Genomic DNA, 19399 nt, shown 5'->3' with positions numbered 1-19399 from the left:
CCCCAGCGAGCAGTGCACCAATGCCACATAAACACACTAGCTGTTCCTATCCATCAGCTGCAATATGTCACCATTGGATCAATTACCAAAAAAATAAATAAAGTGCAAGCGTATCAGATCCATCAGGACAGCAACGCAAGCTCACCAAAAAATGAAAAGGATGGCAGGTCTCATTTCAGGACCTGGACTGAAGGAGTTGTGCCTAACTACATCCAGAAATCCCAGTTAGTCACTTGCATCCCAGCATCTTGCCTTTCCACCAAATAACATGGAAGCTCAGGTCCTGAGTAGGAGAATTGGGTTCTGTGATCCAGAGATTCCCCGAGTTGTTTAAAAAAGACTCACCCTGACTCACCCTGCCTCTGCCGTCATTCCCAGGCTAAGTTCCAGGCATGTTCATGGAGAAAAAGCTAGAAGCAGATGAGGCGAAACACACTGATAATCAAATTACCTGCAGGCTTTTTAATTCTTGACTCAATATGCCACCGAAGCCAGCCTACTTCAGGATGAAAATGTAAATAAAAGTAACAGGGATCAATGCAGAATAGGCAAGAGGCAAGTAAGTACACTCAGGTGGATGAAATGTAAACACAATTACAGAATGTAAATAAATTTACAAAAAATGGTTAAATTTAAACAAAATCATCCAATAGTATAAAGAAAATGAATTAGCACATTCCAGCAGAGAACACTGTCTAAGCTATAAAGCACAATAAAGCAGGAAACTCTGGGAAAACTTGAGCTCAAATCACTGGATTTGTTGAAGGAGAGTTCATTTCTCCAGCTGGACTCAGTCATGTCATTTCCATATATCCAGATGCTCCTGCATTGTAAAGAGACAGAAGGGGAAATAGAGATCTGGCTGACATATTTTCACGTTTCCCGAGAGCAGAGAAAAGCAGTTGCCAACCACGCTCCCTGCTTGAATTCAATTCCCCAGGTCCCTTGGAACAGGAGCAGCTCCTCCATGACAGATGCAGGCTGGTATGGGATTAAAGGAATCTGACCCTCTGTTTACAACAGTCCTTCTTGGCTGTTGCTTACAGTTCTTTTACAGCCCCCTGTGTCCTCCCATATGAGCTACTTACTGTGCATTGAGGGTACTCAATTACTCCATCCAGACACTGTGGGTTAAATTTCTCCGGTCTTGAAACTGCCCTATGAAGCCACTTGCATGTAAAGGAAATACGTTCCTTAGAGCGATAGGTGTAAGGCTTTCTCCATTCTAGTTTAATGTTGTTCTTATCCATTTCTGACTCAAGCACTGTGCAGTCACCTGGAAAACAAAAAGCTCCACTAACCACGTGAAGTATTCTCACGATTTGCCTGTAGATCTCACACTGGAAGCCAAGTCTCTGAAGAAGTTGGTACCAATTAGTGCCTCAAACACCTATTCTGCTTCCCTTTTGTGAAATATAATGCAGGCTGTGAAGGAAAAAAGCTCATTTCATACTCTTTAGCAATGATCCAGTAAGGCCTGCTCATAGAAACTGTAGAAGGGGACAAGCAGAGATTTCCCTTCTGAGAAGCCTACAAAGGCTTGCAATGGGCATGAGCTGCTGTCTCTACACATATCAGAACATGGTATGAGCAGAGAGGCGCTGAAAAGGCCACAGAGGTACAAAGGGGGTCACGGCATGGCAGCAACCCAGGAGAGAAGCTCACTGGAGCAAAACCCTGCCTAAACAGGCAGGCTTGGGAGAGACTGCAATGAAATTGTTTGCTGTCCCACCACGGTCGGGGAAACAATTTCAGGGATATCACTTTCAGGGAACTCACGAGCCCTTCAGTCCTCCCTGGAATTAGACAGGCAGTCAAAGAACAAATTACCCTAGCGTGCAACTTGGTGATTCCCTTCCTCTCAGATACTCCTGTCAGCAGCACCTGAAACGCAATCCACCATGGCCTACAGCTTTATGGGATTTCCCACACCCTGGTTCTCTGTTATTACTTCCCCAGGCACACTTGCTAAAGGCTTCTCTTTCAGTTTCTGCACTAACTATGCAAAAAACAGCAGCCAAACAATGGCAAATGGAGAAGACTTACGTCCTGGATTGCACCGTGGATATTTAAATGTGCCATTAATACATTGTACTCTGAACGGAGAAGAAGTTGGGTCTTTCACATTTCCTATTTTACAATCAAATTCGATAAAATCACCCGATTCGGAATACAGCTTTTTCTTGTTCCTCCATCTCAGCTCAATGTTGTTATTGTTCATATCTTCTTCAGCCGCTGTACAGGCCGCTGGGAAAAGGAAAGAGAACATTGTCACCAATTCATACAGATGCACCACGTGTAATTTTTTTCTCCCTACAGAGGTTCTTCACATCATAAAATGTTTCCAGGACTTTGCTCTGAGCCTCTGCTTTTTGTAACAGGAAAGATATCTTCATCAAAAATGAAGGGGAAAAAAGGTGATGGTTGAATCAACGTGCAGTGCTGCGGAGAGGCCGTTTCAGTCTGAGAGTCACACGGGGCAAAGGGGAAGCAGAGCCTCGGGCAGGGGAACTCAGCAGGCAGCATTCAGCTTTCCTGTACCTTTTTTCAGAATCCTCCTTGTCCCAGCATGTCTTTAAATTCATTTTCTCATGGTCACATCACCCCTGGATTTACCGCATTCAGACAGACCCAACCTCCCCATTGCAGCCTGCAGACTGTGGCAGTGTCCTCAACGTGGGAGCCCGGCACACTGATGGAGATCTCCTCACATGGGCAGCTCAGCCAAACTCCCCTCCTTCTGTGGGTGAGAGGAGGCAAGGAGAGACTGCAGGCAGCAGTGGGGACCACACAAGCTGACATTGAGAAGAAATTCCTTCTAGATAAAAGGAAGACTTGTTGCTGTCAACCACAGCAGAAGTGCTGTTTCACAAGGGAAGTGCATTGGAAACACCTTCAGGATCTGAGAAAAAGTCAGCGTGAGCAGTAACACAGCTGTTGGCCATGCAGCACATGCTTTAAACCTACCTAAGCAAACCGGGGGATTTGTCCACTGCCCATTAATACATCTGATCTGCGAAGATCCTTCCAGGATGTAGAGATTCGGGCATTTATATTGCAGAGTTTCACCTTGTGAATATTCTGACTTTGGGAAGGAAAGAATATCTCCATTTTCAATATCTGGAGGTGGGCCACATTTTCCACTCTTTCCTGGAAGAACGTTAACGCTTAGAGAAAAATGCATCAGAGTTTAATTGCAGGAGCAGCCTAGCCTTGAATATTTTGGTAAACTACCTTGCCCATACTTAGAGACACTCAGAGGAAAGCAGAGAAAATTGCCACCTTGACACCAAATATCTGGCAGATGGAGAAGAGCGACAGTTTCTCATTTTTCCACTGCTGGGACTCATAACTACCAATTCATCCATCTGTCATCTCTGGAGCATTTGCTGCTTTCTGGAAATCTTTCACTGGTCCTACACAATAGTGCAGGATGTTTGGCACAGCTCTTTCTGCAGAACTGCATGCCCACCAGCTCTCTGTAATGCCTGAGCAGGGACAAGTGTGAACCTCTCTGTAAACTAGAACAAATGTCACTGGACGATACAATTTCAGTTAATGGTGGGGCAGACCTCGGGCTCTGGGGAGTCCTTACGTGTCAGATGCATCGCATTGCACTTGCTTGCAGCTCAGAGACTGAAATTTGGAGAAGTAAATACCGCTGAGCCAGCTCGATAGCAGTCTCACCAACAGGCTACCGGATGGAAAGACAGGAAAAGTACCTCTGCACGTGGGCAGCTCTGTCCAGTTCCCATTCTGACAGCTTATGGTGGAAGCTCCAGTCATACGAAAACCTTTCCAGCACTCATATTTAGCTGTCTCCCCAGGCAAATACTTGGACTTCTTAACACCTTGAACTTTACCACCAGCGATTTCTGGAGGAGGTCCACACCTCATATCTGAAAAGAGATACTTGTACAGTTGCAGTTATAGTCATTGAGGTGTTTCTCTATGCCTATTTTAGGTAAGGGAATTGATCTCGTTACTCCCTAGCTCACACAATTTCTGTCCAGAGCTTCTAATGCCTTCACAATAATTTTTTCATATTTTTCCTCCTGGCCACAAGAGCGTACTGGGGTAAAACACTGTGAACACCAGGAATGTGGGCAGGAGTGTTACTTCAAATGACAGAAGCAGCAGAACGCTTATTTGTGGACTCTCAGAAGATGGCAGTGTCAATGAGAGAGTCTAAAAAAAGCCAGCATTTCTGTAGCTACACCTTATGGCACAAAAGTTCTTTTAGTTAAGCCACAGCCCTCCCCAGAGAACCCCGGCATTTCTGAAAAATCACAGATGTAGCAGCCAAGCTGGCCCTCTGATGAACTGCAGAGCCCTGGAAGAAGTCGTCAGCCTGCACTGCATGGGCAGATACGTGCAGTCAACTCCTCAGAAGTATGTGAAAGCCAAATAGCAGCAGTTCACCCTCCAGCCACAGATTTTGGCAGGTAAAGGAAGACAGCACATTGCCTTTTTGTGGGAACGCTCTTGCCATTTCAAGACTCTAGCAGATCTGCAGTTTTTACATCCTGAGATTCTAGTGGAATCTCTATCAGTTAGAGCTGACCCTCAGAAAAAATGGCTGGATCTCTCCCCCACTACTTCCATTCAGACAGTTATATTTTTCTAGAGAAGGCCAATAACACAGTGTATTTTGGGGAATAACAAGTATCATAGTGGAAAATGAAAAATCATCATTTTTTTTAATGCCCTTTTTCTTTAAGAGGTTTTTGCTTTCAATGAAAATGTACATAGTATTTCCAGAAGCAATAAGTTCAAGTGCTGTGCAAGAAAGCAGTAGTAGGTACAAAGCTGTGGTACAAAATTAAAATATCAAGTTTTCAAGTATTTAGGTAAACAGACCGACTCCTCTATACTAAGGGGCAAGATGAAAGCACGGATTCCTACCTTTGCAAGTTGGTGTTTGCGACCATTGTCCATTTGTACAAGTGACATAATTTACACCTGTAATCTGAAAATTTCTGTCACATTCATACTGTACCCGAGCACCAGGCAGATACTTCCGCTGTTGAGTGCTGATAATATTAGCGCTATTAATTTCAGGTGGGGCTTCACAGGTAACATCTGAAAAGAGAGGCACATTTAAGAATACTCGGGCAGTAATGTATGACCGTAGAATATTGCGTTCAGAGGCAGCATTATTCACGATGAGGACAGGCAGTTTGCATAAGGCAGGTTTTCCACAGGTAGGAAAGAAAGATACTGTGGTCTTTATTCTGCAGTGCTTCACCTGACAGTATACTTTTTGCCTAAAGTGACTGAAAAGCAGAAAGGAGTTGTAGAGATTAGCTGAACATGGAGGCTGGTGCTCTACAGCATAGTGCACCAAAGGATCAGAGAGTGTTCTTTTTAATATTTTGAAGGTAACTTTAATAATGAAAGTCACATTCCTAGCGATGTAAAAATAAGTACGTTAGCTTACCAGTTATCCCTTTGCAGTTAGCACCCTTTCCTCCATAACCTTCTATCTGTTAGATCTAAGAAACGAGTTCAGTTGCATCTACTAGCTTCAGCCCAGAAGGGGAAAAGATTTCAGTTCTACTCAATGGTTCTCAGGAACCAGACAAAAGGTGTTGTACCATCCCATTCAAATCAATCCAGTGATTGACTCTATTGTTTTGACTCACTTGTAGTGAGGGTGGGTATTATTTTAATGAATGTCTTAAAAGACTAAAAGGATTACAGACTTTAGAAATAGAACACGCACCTTCACATAATGGGGGTCTTGACCAATTTCCTTTTCTGCAAATAATTTCTGGGAGACCAACAGCCTCGAATCCTTCATCACACTGGTAGCGAATTGTTTCGCCAGGCTCATACACTTCCTTGTTTCTGCCTTCAATTGCAGAATTTAGAACATTTGGAATACTTCCACAGGACATTTCTGAAAAGATATGCAAATCTGATGCTTATGGTAATATGATACACACAGGATGAGATTATTTTTCTGACCAAACAGATGCTTTTTCTAACTAGCACAGTCAATAACAGCAGATTTTGTATAGAAGAGAGCATGAAGAAACTTCCATGTTAGTCCCCTAAATAGGCATACACTTTAGTCACTGTAAAGATTTAGATTCTCTTCCTATCACTGCCAGAAAAGTTTGGTAAAGTCTTCTGTCCCTTGCTACACAGAAGTGATATCCATCGCTGAAGCATCAAAGCAACTCCCAGTCACTAGTGGACCCTGTAGAAAACAGGTCCTTGTGTGATAAGGATGCGCCCATGACTTATCTGGTAGAGATAAACAATAAAGATTGCAAAAATACCACAGGAGTACTTAAAATACTAAACTGTTGTTACTAGTCAACTCCAGTTTAAAAGTATTTCAAATTCACTGCTAAGCACATTTAAGGAAAAGTATTATTTGACGTTACCTGAACACATAGGAGATGAACTCCAGTTTCCCATTGAACAACTTATCTCTGATGGTCCTTCTAACTCAAATCCAGATTGACAAATGAACTTCACTATAGCACCAGACAGATAAACTGTTTTCCCTTCTTTTTCCAGTTTTAAGTTTTGATTTACCAGCCTGAAATCTTCAGCATGTTCTATAAGTTGTGGTGGTGAACAGGGTTTTTCTTTAAAACACAAAGATAAACAATAAGATAAAACAATTAATATTACAAAGATATATGCAGTCTAAGACTGAAAAAAAAATCCAAATGAAAATGAAGTGTCTTGAAAGACAGATAAATAAATATAAATGGTTCACAAAGCAAAACTCCTTTCCTTTCTCCGTCCTGCAAGGGTTTTTTGTCTTTTGATTTCACCCAAGTTAGAGCCATATGCCACTTCATACAAAGAAGATACAGTTAAAACTTAGTAACAAGAACAGGTTAAAAATCTTAGGCAGAGAAGCAAAAGAAACTGTCACATTTTTGGGATACTGAATGTGTGTTTCTAGAATTTTAACTAAGTTAAGTTTGTCCACAACTCACAAAACTGTACCAATATCCTGGAGATTTTCTTGCCGAAGAGGGGGAAAAAAAAAGGAGAGCATCAGAGCTTATTAAGAACTGCAACCTACTTTCCCAGATATACAATGGATCAAACATCTACTAAGCCTTCCTGAGTCAAGATTGTGCTCATACTTCATTCACTTGCAGAGTGAACATAAATTATCCATTTTCAGTTACCAGTAAATTAGATTTATTAATTGATGCATCAAGTTGAAAGCATACATTTCTACTCAATTCTACGAGACAAGGATCTAATAATAATCAAACTTCCTGTTCAGCAACTGGGACTGAAAATTTTATTGCAGAACATTTATTTTATGAACAGCTCAAACATTTTTCTCTATTCTTCTCTATGTCTGCCACTTAGCAGCAGAAGTGGAAACTCACAAGCAAGAACAGAGAAAAAAAACCAGCACGATGCACCAAAATTTTTCAGTTTAAAGACTCACTTGGCACGTTGTGCACATGAGTCACTATCTTGCACCTCATTTGTCCCGTATTTCTATTTCCTATCCACTTCTGAAGACACTTTCTTCTATCTCTTAATGAACTTCTGCTCGTAAGAGATTATCTGTATTGGTAATGTTTTAACCATTGGCCTACAAATTCCTCAGCATATGAAGCACAAATACAGGCTAAGTGGAGAACAGATTGAGAGCAGCCCTGAAGAGAAGTATTGGAGGTGCTGGTTAATGAAAAACTTGGCAACGTGCGCTTAAAGTCCAGACAGCCAACAGTATTCTGGGCTGCATCAAAAGAAGCATGGCCAGCAAGGCAAGGAAGGTGATTGTCCTGCTCTACTCTGTTACTGCATTCAGCCCACTGCATTCAGCTCTGAGGCCCCCAGCACAAAAAGGACATGAACATGTTGGAGCAGGTCCAGAGGAGGCCACAAGGATAATCAGAGGGCTGCAGCATCTCCTGTGAAGACAGGCTGAAGGAATTGGGCTTGTTCAGCTCCTTGGAGCTCTCAGTATGGCCTTCCAATTCTTAGAGGAGGAGCTGGGGAAGGGCTCTTTATCAGAGAATGGAGAGATAATGAAAGTGCGGTAATGGCTTTAAACTAAAAGAGGGGAAATTTAGATCAGATATTAGAAACAAATTCTTTACAATAGAGGTGATGAGATACTGTACAGTTTGCTCAGAGAAGCGGTGGGTGCCCTATTCTCAGTAATGCTGAAGGCCAGGCTGGATTTGGCTTTGGGGAACCTGACTTAGTGGGTGATATGTCTGCCCACGGCAGGGAGTTAAAACTTGATGATTCTTAAGATCCCTTCCAACAAAAAACATTCTGTGATTCCTAAGGACAGACATACAGAGTTATGTCATATTGCTTATACTTGTATTTCAAGAAGAAGACACAAAAAATAGAATAAAAAAACAAGAGTAAAGACAGAAAAAAAGAAAGTGCTACCACTCCATCCAAAATTCTCAATTGATTCACCAGGACACAATTTAAAAGCTCCTGCTCAACAGACACTCCACACTGAAGTACGCTACACAAATAAACACACAGCTCTTGAGGAATTGCCTGAAAATGTTATGTGCCATCTCAGATACATCTGTCTGAATAAAAAAGCCTACAGCTTAACAGTTTAACTCCATTTTTTTTCAACCAACTTACATTCCGTTGCTTATCTGTACAATTACCTGTTTGTGACAGTCCTAACAAAAACAACAGCATCTTTTTGCTAATGATGAGTGCAAGTACACAACACAGAAGTTCATTATAAAATAAAGAGAAAAACAAATACTACTGACCAACGCAGTATGGTGGTGACTGCCATTTCCCATTTATACATATTATTTCACTTGCACCGATGAGATGGAAACCCTCCAGACATGAAAAAGCTATTTTACTCCCATTCTTGTAATTTCTTCCGATCGGTATCTTCTTAGCATTAGGCAGCTGTGGTGGAGGTGGGCATGTATTCTCATCTAAAGATATGCATTCATTTCATAACAGAACAGAAGATGAAGCGTAACAGTTCGTCATAGATTGCAGTAGTAACCAACAGCTAAGAAAACAATAGCAGTAGACATCTCTTCAGTAGCTGTCTCAAGTTTTAATTAGTACCATGATCATTTTGCTCTGCTTGAAAAACACTAGAGCTGCTCTCAGATGCTTACATAGAAAGCGTGCTCAGAAAAATATACACCATGGTTGTCTTTTTCTATCTCAAAATTGCCTTCCTATCATAAACCGGTAACCTCTCTTTTCCGTTTCACTGGGGAAGGAGTGGGAAAGGGGAAGGAAAAAACTCAGTAATATAAGATCTTTGAACTTTTCTCACATCAAAAGTGACAGTGATGATGATTCCACTGTCAGAGTAGATACTATTAAGTCTGCTTCACTAAATAGAGTTTCTAAATTTAATTTGATGTTCAGAGGATTTCCTTAATTAGTTCACATGACTATGTAATTATATATATATACATACATATACATATATATACATATATATATGTATATACATACATATATATATATATACATACATATATATACACAAGAATGTAAACATTTCTGTTACTGATCATGGCACAGAGATGCTAAGAATCTTCAATAACGAGCATTTACCATGCCTACAAAAAAGAAGAAATTGTATGCAAATCTAAAATCATACCTGTACACTGAATCTCTGGAGACCATTTTCCGGACACACAAGTTGCCCGTTTAAATTGTCTGTCAGCTGGCTTACATTTATATGTTAAATGCAGCCCAGTCTCCTTTGTTTTCCTGGGAGAACCAGTGCGTACAACCACAATATCCTCTGGACGTACACACTGATGAGATGGGGCTGAAGAAAATCAACATAAGCAGTTAAAGAACAGATTTGGTTCAGATAATATTTATGTACGCATTCATAATGAATAAGTCACCATTTTCCTAATACTTATCTATATGAAAATATTTTTGTATGTGTGTGTGTGTGTTTTTGTTTTTTGTTTCACTATTGTGGTTTGAAGTAACTCTTAAGACTCCTTCAGAGGTGGAGCATCTCTTCTATGAAGAAAGGTTGAGGGAACTGGGCTTGTTTAGCTTGGAGAAGAGAAGGCTCTAAGGATCAGAGTGTGAAAGCTGAGCAGATTGTGTTTTGTGCCAGATGCAGTCCTCAAAATAATTGTAAATAAAGTTACAATGTATCCAAACCACCAATAAATTTAAAAAAATCACTTCTAAAGAAAGGGAGTACTAATAATATAATATCATATATGAATATGATGTCCAATAATATAATACTACTAATACTAATAATACATAATAATACTATAGTACTAATAATATCATATCAATCTTTGTTAAAGTCCCAGAGTAATTTAAGCAGCCAAGACACTTTCTTATAAAATATCACTTTTTATCACTTTTTTTTTTTTTTTTTTTTTTTTTTTTTTTTAAAAAAAAAAAACTGACTCCAATGCATCTTTTCCTATTATGGCATAAAGTTTGTTTTAGATAGCTTGCTTTTAGAAGTTTATACACTGTGAAACTGTATGAGAAAAAAAAAGAGAAAACCACTGACCAGAAATGGACTAATCTACATAAAAATGACAAGGATAAGGTAAAACCAGTGCACTGAGGCTATTAATATTATTTCTAATTTCCAGAGATACAAATCTTCATTTAATTCACACAACATGCACGTGACTTTTTTGCTGGTATGTCTGAAGTTTCTGAAGGGTCCTTATTGCTGGGAAACACAGGCGAATGAGTACAAAACTACTGCTGTAGGGTGAAAGACATGCAGAGCAGCCATATTGGATTTTAACCACTGTGTAACCATCCATTCCCTTCCCCAAAACTACTCAGTGTTTACAAATTTGCAGCTCCATAGTCTTTCCAGGATGAAGGATGTGTTATGTTAACTTTTAAAAGAGAAGGAAATGAAAATAACCTTTTGTTGAGACGTGAGAAACTATAGTACCTCAAGTTACCTATTGATTCCCGAAGTCCTTGAAACCATGACTATAACAATGTTAAACTCATAACTGAAATAGAAGATTACCGTTACAAAGAGGTGAAGGCTTCCATTCCCCATTAAGACATTTTGTTCTCATTCTGCTAGCATTCCCAGAGCCTTGCTTACATCCATAGGTTACTTCATCGCCATGAGAAAACTGGACTCGATCTTGCTGGTGAAGAACAACATTCAAGAAAGAAGAAGGTGATCCACATGGCATTTTGTCTTCTGTTGAAAAGAATAGAAATATTCCACAAAGTATTGATGTCACATATGAGTGTCCAAAAGAATTTAGATAAAATAATTCATTTTGCATTTGGTAAGTAAAACCTGCTCCCATTAATTAGACGTCTTGAATAACCTTCTACACAGCTGGGGTACATCTTTAATTTAATCAGTTGACTAAATTTCTTTCCTTTCCATCACTGAGATAACTCCAGGGTGTACTCAATGAGTCATTTCAGCTAAGGTTAATTTCCCAAACAGTTTTACAAAGGTACATGAATCCTAAAGTGTAAGAAAACCTTCAGTTAATCCAGCTCATCTGGATCCTTTATTCTGGTCAATCAAAAATTACATTCAATCATACATCTGTACATTCATAATGTACACTTTCAATTAGCATTACTACAAGAACTGTCTAATATCACTTAGAATTGATTAGAGGAGTTATCTCTGCAGAGTTGTCTCCTCCGTGTGATAACTGAAGTTCTGCCATCATTGCTGCGGGCTGCCATCATTGCCATGCTAGGGACAGGGAAGGTTGGTGGCTTGCAAAGATGAGTGCAGCGTATGAGTAGTCCTTGTGAGGAAGGAAAAGGGGGATGTAAATAGAACAGATGCATAAAACTGTCTTCCACTGGAGGAAAGGGAAGACCCAGGGCAAACTCAGAAACTGGACTTGAAAAGTTCTGCACTCAAGCTTGGATCACACACTTCTCAGCTTGTGCACAAAACCTGTTCTGTGCGGATCAAGTATTGAAAAAATGTGAGCAGTCATACAGTTTTTAAACATCAGTGTTGCTTTTGGAAGATGTGTCAGAATCCAGAAGCCAGAGATTACCAGATTTCCCAAGGGAGTTGCAAGACTTTCGAGACCTCTGTAATACTGAAGCAGTTTGCTAATGGATTCTAGCTCCGTTTCTAAGGAAAAATATCCACGTGATGGCACATTCCTCTCTGCCTGTTTCCAGACCTCCACCAGAGTTAGCTTCAGAATCTCCTGAACAGTTCAATAAAATAAATACTTGTGGAAGCGATTTTATGTTCTCACAAGCTCTGTGAAAACCAGGGGCAGCTGTATCAGGGGAATCCTCCACTGAAGAAGTTTCCACAACAGCTATACAAGGTTTTTCTTGTTTTTACTGTAGAAGCAATTTTTTTTTTTTTTTTTTCTAGTGAACAGATGGCTATAGTTAATTCACATTTGATTATCTTTGTATTGCATCACCATGGTTTTATATACATAGTAGAAGGTAGATTACCAATGCAAGAAGGAGGAGGTGACCACTGCCCATCCAAACATTCTATTTCCTTTGATCCAACCAATTTGAATTGAGTGTCACATTCATATTCCATTCTGTTCCCATGTGGATACCATTCCAGAAAGCTGCCAGTAACATTTCCATTGGTGATTTCCGGTGGAGGTCCACAGCCTCTGGGATTCTCTGAAATCAAAAAAAATCATCAAAAATATAAACTACAAAAATATACACTACAGTCAGGACTATTAGCACATTTATATATTAAGTGCAACAACAACAGCAACTAATTTATTGCTTAAAATTAAAAAAGAGATATAGAAAAGGTTGAACAGGTCACTATTTTATGCCTATGTCTGTTTAGATACATGCTGGGGTGGAGCTCACAGAGATGAGTTACGCTGGCTCAATCTTTTCTCTTACTTCTGTGCACAATCAGTTTCCAGCTATGATAAAATAAGTGGTTCGTGAAATCAATCCATTTTTAATGGAAGAAAAGCATCACATGGGCATCGACTCCACTTACCTGTGTTACACTATTCTCATGGAATAAAAAAGCAAATATTCTACAAGTAACAGTGAAACGCTATTCATCCATGCAGTGCTGTGCACTGTATATTAAAGGAATTCACATCTGATGGAGTGAATGCCTGCCAAGAGAGCTTAATATGTTTTGAGCTTAAGAGTCAACTACATAAAAAAACACTTGCTTTCAAATGCAAAAATTTGAGTGAAAAGAAGAATGAGGGCATGAAAGGCAACAACATAAATGACTGAGTAAGCAGGAAGGAAGAGGGATGAGAAATTTGAAATGCCCTTGTCATTTTGATCTTTCTCATGGAAAGCATGGTCTAAAAAAATTATTTTCGGATTCCACCAAGTTGTGCTTTGTCATCAGCATGGTGAGAAGAGTAGGTGCATGTATCTTCCCTTCTGCAGGAAACTGTTAATCCTACAGGATGAAATTGAGGAAATTTGTAATAAAAAACTTTCACCGAGTTTCTTTCCCTTGGGTTCAGCTGTGTGTCATCTCCAAAATCATTTTTTCCCCTTTAAATGTCACATGATCAGAGAAAACAGCATAGAAAAAAAGTCTTTGATGAATATCAATGCTAGGCAGTGGCAAAAGTTATTTAGGGTGCAGGAAGAGATGGTTGTACTCAAATAATTTCTGACAGCCATATCACACCCTATTTATGCCTTTCTGGATAAGCAGTATTTTACACTTAATAATCTGAGTGAAGTTTTGTGCAAACCATTTAAGTGAAGCTAAGAGGATAAAGACAACAAGAAAAACATGTGGCCTGATTATCAGAATCAGACAGATGTTCTAGATACATTCCATGTTTTGACATGCTGAAAAGCGAACACTGAAAATTCAACTGTTTGGTTTCTTCCACATAAAACAGCAGAACACTAACAAACGATCTGAGGAAAACCAGTGCTCACCTTTTTAGAGATAACAATGCAATAATTGTTCCTGGGTGTGAGACTGACTTACAGAACGTGCCCACAAAAGTCTTCAGGACCGAAGTATTTGCATACGTATCCTACCACAATAAAGTCAACAGAGGAATTACCTTTACATGTTGGCGGTGATGGGAACCATCCAAAGTAATAGCACTGAGCAGAAGCAGGGCCCACTCTTACATAATTATGTACACAGCTGAATTTCACAACATCTCCATTGTAGTATCTGCTCTTTGCAGGATCAACATCTCTATTGGACATTACTGGCAGTTCACATTCTATTGCTGCGAAGAAAGAATATTCCATGGTATATTGCAAAACCTACAAAAAATATATGAGCTACTACTAATGGAAAAGTGGGAAAAAAACTAAATATACAGAAACAAAGATCTGACAAAACAAGCATGGAGGCAATGACAAGAAACTTGCCTCCCAGTTACATTAATTGATTGGATATCAGGAAAATACAGGCACCGCTTTTGGGACGATCAATCTAGACTTTGCAGCTGATAAGACCCTGAGCTAGGGGGACCCCAGATAAGGAGCAGTGTGGAAATCAGCACAGCTATGCAAGTCCATGAAGGGTCACGCAGAGGGATCCCAACAAGTGGAATAAACAGAAAAAGGCATTGAAGTGTCAAGTAAACTGTGCAGGTCAGTATGCTCATCTAGTTGAGCCCTGAACCTGACCACCACAGTGCACATCTTTTATCTTCTCATTACATCTTTTCTTGTCTATCTTGCTGCATACTCTCACTTTCAACTGCATGTGTTTGCATGCAGCAAGGTCTGGGTGCAGGCTACTGGTGAGACCTGTATATGTGTCAGTGCAAAAATGTTGACAGCTCCTTAAATCAGACCAAGGGTGTAAGCACTCCTGGATTCAGGTGCCAGATATCTCACCCAGTGGGAGTCTTTAAATTCCAGCTACTGTGGCATCCCAAAAACCAGCCACTAGAGAAACACTGGTGTGAGGGAGGCGAGTGAACGCATGCATGCTTGAGAACCCAGAGTGCTGCACTTGTGCCTTTGCTGGTAAACTCCTGTCTCTTTCATCTGGCAAGGAGGAAGAAAGAGGACATGGCTGGTCTATATTTATGTTTTACTTGAGTCCCATATGTAAGCACTGTAGAAGGCAGCCTCCTGTCTGTGGCATCCTGTGTGGCTGTGTCAGAGCCCCATGTCTGTGAGCCTTTGGGGCTTGTGCTCAGCTTCATTAGTAGTTGAACCCACTAAGATGGAAGTGACACCTGCAGCCCTTGGGTCTGGGCAGAGGCCCCCTCTCCCTGGGACGCTGGGCTGCACTACAGCAGCCAGGCAGGAGAGGCGGGAGGAGGCAGCCACACTTTTATCGTCACTTAACACTAATTAGAACAAAAGCACAGGAATGAATAAAGCTTCACAGTGTGCGCAGTTACAATGGTTAGTGAGTACAAATGTATTTACCGACACATTGCAGTGCTGGCTTCCATTCACCATTTACATCACACCTGGTAGTACCAGTTGGCATGTTATCTGCAATCTGAAATTGCTCATGACACGCATACTCAATTATATCTCCAGGCAGGTATATATTTTTCCTTGCATAGTCAGTCAAAATGTGAGTTTGTGGCATTTTACAGGATTCTGTAAAATGAAACAAAGTTAGTGGATTTGGAGATCCTGAAATTTGCTCTTTGGAGCCATCATTTCTATACTGCAGTGGGTGCTGGTTCTATAGAATGACTGGGGATATTCAAAACAATGAAAGTTCTGCAATGTCAGCACATAAATGTAGAATATCATGGGTAGTGTATTCACATAATATTTATTGTATTCATCTTCTTTTCCTTCTACTATTTCTTCTTATTTTAATGATATAAAATCAAATAGTTTTACTTATTTTGCCCATGAACATTTGTGAGGGCATAATAAATAAATAAATAAATAAATAAAATTCTGGGTAAACATAGTCTGAAACTAAAATATAAGGCAAAATATTAGCTAAAGTTGGTCAACATGGCAACATGGTAACACTGGAAGATCAATTATCTTCTTTTTTTATCCTATACTCCTGTTCAGGAGAGGATAGGGCTTCTAAGAGAAAGTCAACAAGAACGAAACTATTTTCATAAGAAAGTACTCCAGTCTTTTTTAAAAATGTAGTTTCTAGCCTTGGAGTAGAAAGTACAGCCTAACCTTTTTTTATGCACAATGATAATATCTCTTCAAATAATGAAACATGTTTCTCACTAGTCTGCTGACTTGTTCTTGGCATGATTGCTTGGCTGATAGGCATTTCTTCATAAATTGTCCCTGACAAGTGTGAAAGGTATTCATCTTCTTGTCAACAAGATGAAAGAACTGTGATTAAGTTTGTGTGCATGCACCTAAAATCACTGGAAAGGTCAGTGAAACATACTTTATGCCACTGAGGGTCCAAAAAGGTAGCTCACCTAGAAGACAGGAGATACTTTTTCCTGCTTACTCACTTTTGCTTTCTGTCTTTATTTCTTGGAGCCTCAGAAAAGTTCCTCTCTGGAGGCTCAGTCCTCTTTTTGACTCTCCTTCCATTCAGTAAGAAAACTATACCAGTATGGATGAAGAAAATCAGAGTGCGTAGGAAATCTCATTTTTACCAGCGGCAGCGGCAGGGAACTCTGAAGCTTGAGTGCTACTCACGGATGCACTTTGGAGGCGGAGACCAGCCACTCTTTTGACATTGTATCTCTCCTGTTTCTTGTCTTTCTGGAGTTACAAAGCCACTGTAACAGATATAGGTGACTGTTTCCCCTATATCAAATGTTGCCTTTCTCTTCATGAAATAGCCGTTGGTCAGATCAACCCACTGGCACATTTCTGAAAGAGAAAGACAGAATTCCTTCTCGTTGCTAAATGGCATACATGTAATATCTAGAATAAGGAGGACAAATGAAGACAGCAGTAGGATTTAGAACATTTTTAAGAACATGATTATTTCTGCCTCTGCATTAAAGTCCCTTTCTGGGATCCAACCAAAGCGTGTAAAGTCAGAATTCAGTGTTACCAACTGGTGCAAGGCTGGGCAGGGATTTCATTTGCAACTGTTCTTCGAGATTCCAAGACTATATGGCTGCATTTGGTTTTCAGCAGAAACAAAATTCTTAGGCATGCATTTTGCATGCATCAGGAGGACGTTATGCCCCTATTGCAAGTGGGACACTCCAGACATCATCATCATGTGCAACTAAGATCTTAGTTCTACTAAAGAGAAATCCCTCAGAGTGCACATACTGCCGGACTAAGCAAACTCATATCAAAGGATTCCATCTTGCACAACAAACCACCACTGCAGATGGACTCAGCGTTGTGCCTGATCTCACATCACTTGGAATACCTTGTTTGAGCCAATCTAACTGGGTGGAAATACGTCCTCTTGTTTAGAAGTTATGGCCTTGTATCTGGGAGAAAACTTCTGTAGTATACTGAATTGTGCACTAATAAATCATTCTGCAAAGAGTTCCTTCATTTCAAGAAATGAACACAATAAGAAATGGCAACAATAGCACATTAGAGTCAAGTAAATAAAGATAAAAATAAGGTGTACAAAGCCTTTGAGAAATGCTACAAGATGAATTTGAGTGTTGGGAGCAGAGTTAATGATACTTCAGTGTAACCATTTCAAAAGTTTAAGTTCCACTGATAATTTGTTGATGTTTATTGCAGTAATGTCCACTACTGGCTAACGATAGGAATCATAGTTTTATTTTGCTTCCTCACTGCTATGCCAAAATATTAGTGAGTGGCTGTTGAGAACCTTCTATCACAGGTGTCTCTTTCATGCTGGAGTTGTTTTCTAAAAAAATGATCTGACAGTCTGAAAGATGGAATTTGTGTGCATAAAATCATTATCTAAGGAACTCATAATTCTGGTCAGGCATTCTAGCAATTTCAGGCTTGGCTCAAGTCAGGTTCAAAAGCTGGAAACAGTTCTAGAAGAGGTAACTTTCCCGTTCCTCCCTCCTTCCAATATGATACCAACTGGATAGCAAACAAGAGATACAGGGATCAAGTGGCATAGCTAGAGACTGAAAAGAGACAAGAAATTACAGATAGGCTGTACAGAGGCACCTAGACTTAGTTTCACTAATTAGTGGTGAGGAATTAAAATGGGTAATGTAATCATAGATTTATTGGTTTCAGTTAGAAACTGTGACAAAAAGTAAGCACACTCACCTTTACGGATACATCTTGGAGTAGGTGACCAGCCATTCTTTGTGCACATAATTTCACCATCTTCATTGTCAGTACGATAATTTGTATTGCAGAAATATCTAGCTCTTTCACCTTCTTTGTAATAACTTCTCCAATTATTTTGGATAACACCATTTTCCACACGCTTGACATCACATATTTCTAAAGAAGAAAAGTAAGTACATTTAACCACATCAATAAGAACAGCCTAAACTGCAGTAAAATAATTCCTAGGAAGAGATTTACCAAAAAAGCCTCCTTCTACCCTTGTGTCTATCCCCAAAAGAACATCAGTTTTCAAATCTGAATCAAAGCATGTTTCCTTTCACTGCCCTGTAATCACTGTATCACAAAAACAGGAGCTTCATAAAGCACTAAGAACTGGCCTAGTAAACTAAAGTCTTTACTGTAGTTAATAAGCAAGGCTAGATAACTTCACTGCCTCTAGTGTCACGTACAACAACTCTGGTATACTCTGCTAAGTCTCTCAAATTTTGATGTCTGTGCTGAGACACATTAGGCATTTGATCCCAGGCAATTTTACTATCCCTGTGCAAGTGCATCAGCCTCTCAAACCGGCTCTAGAGAATTTATCAACAGCTAAGCATGCTGTCCCTACAGCATCCTGTATCCCAAGAGCTTAGACAGATGGAAGGAATGTTGTGGCAGTGTTACTGGAGTAACTGGTTGTTTCCACTGGGCACAACTCTGCTCATTCCCTGCATTGATTTCCTGTCCACCGAGGACAAGAGAAGAAAATTCAACCTTTAGTTGATCCTTCAGGTTCTACTGGTAGGTAGGAACTGCACTGAGACTGAAGATCTGCATTGTAAGAGTTATGGGTTATGGGTAAGTCCTCAGCTCACTGGTTTAAATTTGTTTCCCATAGTTGAACGATAATTCAGTGCATCTTGATCTCTTATTTGCAGACATTCTTACTCTCAGCTTATTTCAAAAGTGTTCCACCTTTCTCCAAAGATTATCCCAAAGGACAAGGCAGTGGATTCCAGATAATAACCTCTAGACATTGCACTCAAGCCACTGAAGGAATAATACATTTACATGGAAAAGAATGTATCTGTATGTATCACTGTGTGTACAAAAGAAAGCAGATGCATGCGTGTGACCTGGACTCTAGAGAGGAAAAGCATATCCTAATTCTTACTCTCCTTAATTTTTCTAAATCTCAGGGATAGCTGCAGGTGTAAAGAATGACCCAAATCCAAATGTTTAATTTCAAACTTATTCACTTTGTAGTGTCACTTTATCCAGTGATTTTTTAAGCCAAAAA

The 19399-nt window shown here is 39.9% G+C and overlaps 1 protein-coding gene across 1 annotated transcript in view; it reads right to left on the bottom strand.

The window, feature by feature from the left end:
* Positions 1-442: 442 nt before the first annotated feature.
* Positions 443-19399, bottom strand: part of CFH (complement factor H) — a 32618-nt gene continuing 13661 nt past the window's right edge. The window contains exons 8-24 of the mRNA XM_042819766.1: positions 19394-19399; positions 18091-18270; positions 16558-16734; positions 15343-15522; positions 14007-14180; positions 12430-12612; positions 10991-11173; positions 9611-9784; positions 8745-8921; positions 6396-6602; positions 5726-5902; positions 4906-5082; positions 3723-3899; positions 2968-3150; positions 2047-2247; positions 1089-1276; positions 443-823 (exon numbers count right to left, since the gene is read on the bottom strand). The exon at positions 19394-19399 is cut by the window's right edge and continues 177 nt beyond it. Coding sequence (XP_042675700.1) covers positions 800-823; positions 1089-1276; positions 2047-2247; positions 2968-3150; positions 3723-3899; positions 4906-5082; positions 5726-5902; positions 6396-6602; positions 8745-8921; positions 9611-9784; positions 10991-11173; positions 12430-12612; positions 14007-14180; positions 15343-15522; positions 16558-16734; positions 18091-18270; positions 19394-19399 — 2768 coding nt within the window. The 3' untranslated portion in view covers positions 443-799. The remainder of the gene's footprint in view (positions 824-1088; positions 1277-2046; positions 2248-2967; positions 3151-3722; positions 3900-4905; positions 5083-5725; positions 5903-6395; positions 6603-8744; positions 8922-9610; positions 9785-10990; positions 11174-12429; positions 12613-14006; positions 14181-15342; positions 15523-16557; positions 16735-18090; positions 18271-19393) is intronic.

The sequence above is a fragment of the Centrocercus urophasianus genome, unplaced genomic scaffold (assembly GCF_019232065.1).
Source record: "Centrocercus urophasianus isolate 14NV4802_14NV808 unplaced genomic scaffold, USGS_Curo_1.0 seq_18, whole genome shotgun sequence".
Classification (NCBI taxonomy): domain Eukaryota; kingdom Metazoa; phylum Chordata; class Aves; order Galliformes; family Phasianidae; genus Centrocercus; species Centrocercus urophasianus.
This window is presented reverse-complemented; position numbering and strand designations above follow the sequence as displayed.